At 35.6% G+C, this 4,877-nt stretch overlaps 1 protein-coding gene across 3 annotated transcripts in view; it reads left to right on the top strand.

Annotated features, from left to right (window-relative positions):
• LOC106872351 (protein Wnt-8b) overlaps positions 1-4,877 on the top strand; it is a 106,595-nt gene that overhangs the window by 46,614 nt on the left and 55,104 nt on the right. The window contains exon 1 of one of the 3 annotated variants that reach the window (XM_014919312.2): positions 3,782-4,628. The exons of the other annotated variants lie outside the window; for them this stretch is intronic. Coding sequence (XP_014774798.1) covers positions 4,522-4,628 — 107 coding nt within the window. The 5' untranslated portion in view covers positions 3,782-4,521. Of the gene's footprint in view, positions 1-3,781; positions 4,629-4,877 lie in introns of those variants that run through there. 3 annotated transcript variants of the gene reach the window in all.

Consider the following 4,877-nt stretch of genomic DNA (forward strand, 5'->3'; position numbering starts at 1 on the left):
TGTATGTATGTATGTATGTATGTATAATTCTATGTGATATTTTGTGTTTTTATACACGATTCAAAGTTGACTTTAAAATAGGACACCTTAAGTATTCAATTATCATATTCATTCAAAATTAAGAGAAAGGATTTAGAAACATAATTTAGTTACAGCAACATCATTTTCGCTTATTTGTTTACAGCATGACTGGACACTACTGCTCGCAGTACACAGAACGTTGAGAACAAAAAAAAACTTACCGATGATATGTCAATAGGACAAAATCAGGTTTTCATTAGAAAGAAAGAATTTATCTTAATGAAGAATATTGGTTTCGAAACCAAATGTGTTACGTAAATTTTATCTTGTCTTTCCAATGTTCGCCATACTTTATATGTATTCGTACATGCCAAAAATGGTGAGTGAATTACGTACCCATATTATTTCCGTGTTGCTGCAGGCCAACATTTCTGTATACATCACGCCACGACCATTATCGCGCGATTGAAAAACTCTTATTATTGTGGTCAACACATTTTTATTTCACAATATAAGCAATTTAATTATTGGTTCATTTATTTTTCAAATAAATGTGGGATGCATATTATAATTATTCTATTTATTTATTTAATTATTTATTCTCAAAAGTATCATTATTGGTATATTACACAAAATGCTTAATTGTTTATACATTGACTATTTGTTACTGTAGGAGGCGCAATGGCCCAGTGGTTAGGGCAGCGGACTCACGGTCATAGGATCGTGGTTTCGATTCCCAGACCGGGCGTTGTGAGTGTTTATTGAGCGAAAACACCTAAAGCTCCACGAGGTTCCGGCAGGGGATGGTGGCGAACCCTGCTGTACTCTTTCACCACAACTTTCTCTCACTCTTACTTCCTGTTTCTGTTGTGCCTGTAATTCAAAGGGTCAGTCTTATCACGCTGAATATCCCCGAGAACTACGTTAAGGGTACACGTGTCTGTGGAGTGCTCAGCCACTTTCACGTTAATTTCACGAGCAGGCTGTTCCGTTGATCGGATCAACTGGAACCCTCGACGTCGTAAGCGACGGAGTGCCAACAACAACAATTTAATACTGTCATAAACGAGCTTCTTTCTGTATGCGGTACATCTTCAGTGTGGAGTAATGGAACAATAGGAAGTCATTTTAATTTTATTATCCAAGTAATTCTTTTCATTTGAAATCAGAAAAATAGGAAGAGAGAGAGAGAGAAACAAAAAGAAAAGAAGAAAACAAAGTCACTTGTAAATAGAAAAAAAATTGGTATTTTTTTCAATTTTTTTTCTTTTCTTATCCAAGGATCAGCAGCAGTTAGGCCGAGTTCGAATGCAAGTGTATTATGATAATTTCCATCTTTAACCTGGTCTTCCCAACCTCAGCCATTTTTGTACGCGACGAGTGAGTGATTTCTTAAATGAAAATGTCTAAAGTGATGAGGTATGAAATATTGTAAAGAAAAACTCAAAAGTAAAAACACTGCAAGGAAAGAGAACGACATCGAATGTCTAAAGGAATTTAGGGGTTCAGTTTTGCTATGGACATATTTTTTCACGATGTGTACATTATTCGCATAAAGAGAGAATATCTGATGCAAAATTATAACGGGGCCCAACAGAGGAATTAGACTTACAGTTAAGTCAGTGAACTATGATTACTTTGAGATGTGAGTATAGATGCCGAAAGGCGACGAGCTGGCAGAAGCGTTAGCACGCCGGGCGAAATGCTTAGCAGTATTTCGTCCGTCTTTACGTTCTGAGTTCAAATTCCGCCGAGGTCGACTTTGCCTTTCATCCTTTCGGAGTCGATAATTTAAATAGCAGTTGCGTACTGGGGTCGATCTAATCGACTGGCCCTTCCCCCATAATTTCAGGCCTTGTGCCTAGAGTAGAAAAGAGTATAGATGCCGAGTCAATCGGTACTATACAACCAGAAATATGTAATCAGGGTAATAACTTTTGCTGCAAGTAGAGATGGCATTGTAACATTGACAAGTGATTTATCTTGCGACATTAAACTCAAACCGTTTAACATAATAGATTATAACTGCCTTAAAAGCTGACTGAATGTAGAAATGCTAGAATGCCGGACTTTATACCTTGCGATATTTAGAAACACTCGTTTATATTTTTCAAATGTCACCAGTGTCGATTTCGCTTGTTATCTTTTCAGGATCGATAATATTGATACCAATGATAGAGTGGTATCCATGTATTTGTCTAATTACTTTCTTACAAATTAAAAAAATCAGTAATGCCACAAATTTATGAAATTCTTCGTCGTCAAAGTCTTTTACCAAGGTATTAAGGTAAATGAAACTAGCTTGAATACGAATTGAAACTGGTTCAGAGACTCATTCGTATTTAGAGAGTACTTGTTAGATTTAGTCGTGTTAGACTTAGTCGTAATATTTGGTTATGAGAATGGTATCGTAAAATGTGGGCTTTCCAGGTTCGGCAACCAGCATTTCATTTCCAGCTGAAACTATTTCATCACAGTTGCCTCACTAGTGACCTTGGTGAAATGTATGAATGAATATCTCCTTGACTTTCAATTCCATAAAAAGGTTTAAATGTTAATATTTAGATATTAGGTATAAATGCTATCATTACTACGATTATACAACTTGAGGTGGCGAGCTGCCAGGATCGTTAGCACACCAGGCAAAATGCTTAACGGCATTTCGTCCGTCTTTTACGCTCTGAGTTCAAATTCTGCCGGGGTCGACTTTGCCTTTCATCCTTTCGAGTTCGATAAAATAAGTGCCATGATGAGCATTGGGGTCAATTTAATCGACTTAATCCCTTCCTCAAACTTGCTGGTTTTGTGCAAAAATTTGAAACTTCTGACAAAGGAACGCAGTCTGCAAATTGGGAGTGGTACTGCTTGGTTAAAATTAACATGACCCTTAGTGGAATATAAGTTAAAGCTAATACCGATGAGATTTGATCTAGCACGTAAACACCCGGTATGTTTAAAATGATAATAGCATCTAATTTTGATACATTGCCAGCAGTTTTGAGTGGAGTGGTTTAGTCAATAGTATGGGTCCTTATGCTTGAGTGCGGCTTTATTTTATCGACTACAGAAGGATAAATAGTAAAGTTGACACCGGTGATATTTGAACTTTAAAAGTAAAAAGCCAGAATGTATAAATTAATAATAAAGGTTATATGAAAAAATCAATGCTGTTGTTAGTATATGAAATTGTTGATTTTATTGTTTGTTTACTAGTTAAACTGTCATCGAATATTTACTAGTTAAATTGTTATCGAATATCTACTAGTTAAATTATCAAACTAGTTAAATATTTCTAGTTAATTTCTACAAATAATTAAATATTTTATGATGCAATACATTTCGCTTTAATCAGCTACTTGAAATTAAAGATGAAATAATAGGAAATAATTAAGCAAGGGAAAATGGGCGCCAAAATTAATGGCAACTTGTGAGCATGTGGGATTTGAGTGTTCTAAGCTCCTTTTCTTCTCATCTGCGCATACATTAGCATCGTTGAAGTAGTTACAGGATGAAAGAGGCGTAGACGGTGGTGCACATGCGTGCTCATTGCTCTGAAAATAACATGCTTGTCCTCTACTCCAGTTTTCAGTCTTGCTTGCTTTAACACTCGTCTTCATCGAACGGCTCACATCTGAAGGATTGGAAGGGAGGGGGGGAGCAATGAGAAAGAAGAAAGAAATTGGTGAGTGGCACACTTCAGACTTGAAGCGCAAAGAGGAAACGAAAAGAAAGCAATAAAAAAAAAGAGAATGTGATAAAAGCAAAAATATTTATAACAAATAAAAAGATTTTTGCCTTACTTTGTAAAAGTTGAAGAGTTGCTGGGTTTGTAACAGGAAGATTAGACTGTAAGTGAATGAATAATCGGAGATAAAGAAGATTTTTTTTTTTTTTTTTTTTTTTGAAAATTCAACTTGGAATCATATTTGCATGTGCAAATGTATATGTGAATGAACGTGTAGGGAAGAAGAGGCGAGTTAAATGTAATTATTATTCTTCAGCTCACATCTCTTGGATGTTTGCTGTTGAAAGATGCATATGTAGAATGTTGGACAACTATTTGTGTTGGAGAGGAACAACTGGGTCTATTTGTAGTATAGATCGACACGTGTAGACAATTGATATAAATCTGCATCCTGTTGGAGTATCATTTTGTGAAGTCCATTGAGAAATATCTTAAATAATTAGACAAAATTTATTTTGAGAAAAAACAATGCCACTGAACCTCAAAAGATTAATATAATTTTTGCTCTGGTGGTTCTGCCTCGAAACAACGAATGAGGCACAATTAGTAACAAAAAGACATAAAGATATATATATTTTTTTAATTGTATTTATTTATTTGCATCCATCTTCATTGTACTTGACATTGTTGTCTATACGTTGTAGTAGCAGTTTCTTTGTTTTCATCTTCATCCCTTACATTTCTTCATTTATTGCCACTGCACAGCACTGACCGAAACCAGATCAGTGCTACTGTTACAGTGGTGAAAAAAACAAATGCTGAACACTAACATTAATAATCGTGTTACATTGTTCGAAACACCAATTGGATTGATATTCCTGTTCATAATGTCACTAGCCAACTGGAGGATTATCTCTGCCTGGTGAGTACTTATGCTCTAAGTATTAAAGTTGATAGCACTAGTCAGAAATTAGTAAAATGCTACTGCTTTGTGTAAAACAGAAAAAAACTTATTGAGACAAGGGTTGGCACATAAAATACTTCTTCATGTTTAAAGTTTTACTTTTAATTCACGTTCATCGCAGAATTACACACGCGCACGCACGCACGCACACACACACACACACACACACACACACACACACACACACACACACACACACACACACAC

The sequence above is a fragment of the Octopus bimaculoides genome, chromosome 3 (genome assembly GCF_001194135.2).
Source record: "Octopus bimaculoides isolate UCB-OBI-ISO-001 chromosome 3, ASM119413v2, whole genome shotgun sequence".
NCBI classification, from domain to species: domain Eukaryota; kingdom Metazoa; phylum Mollusca; class Cephalopoda; order Octopoda; family Octopodidae; genus Octopus; species Octopus bimaculoides.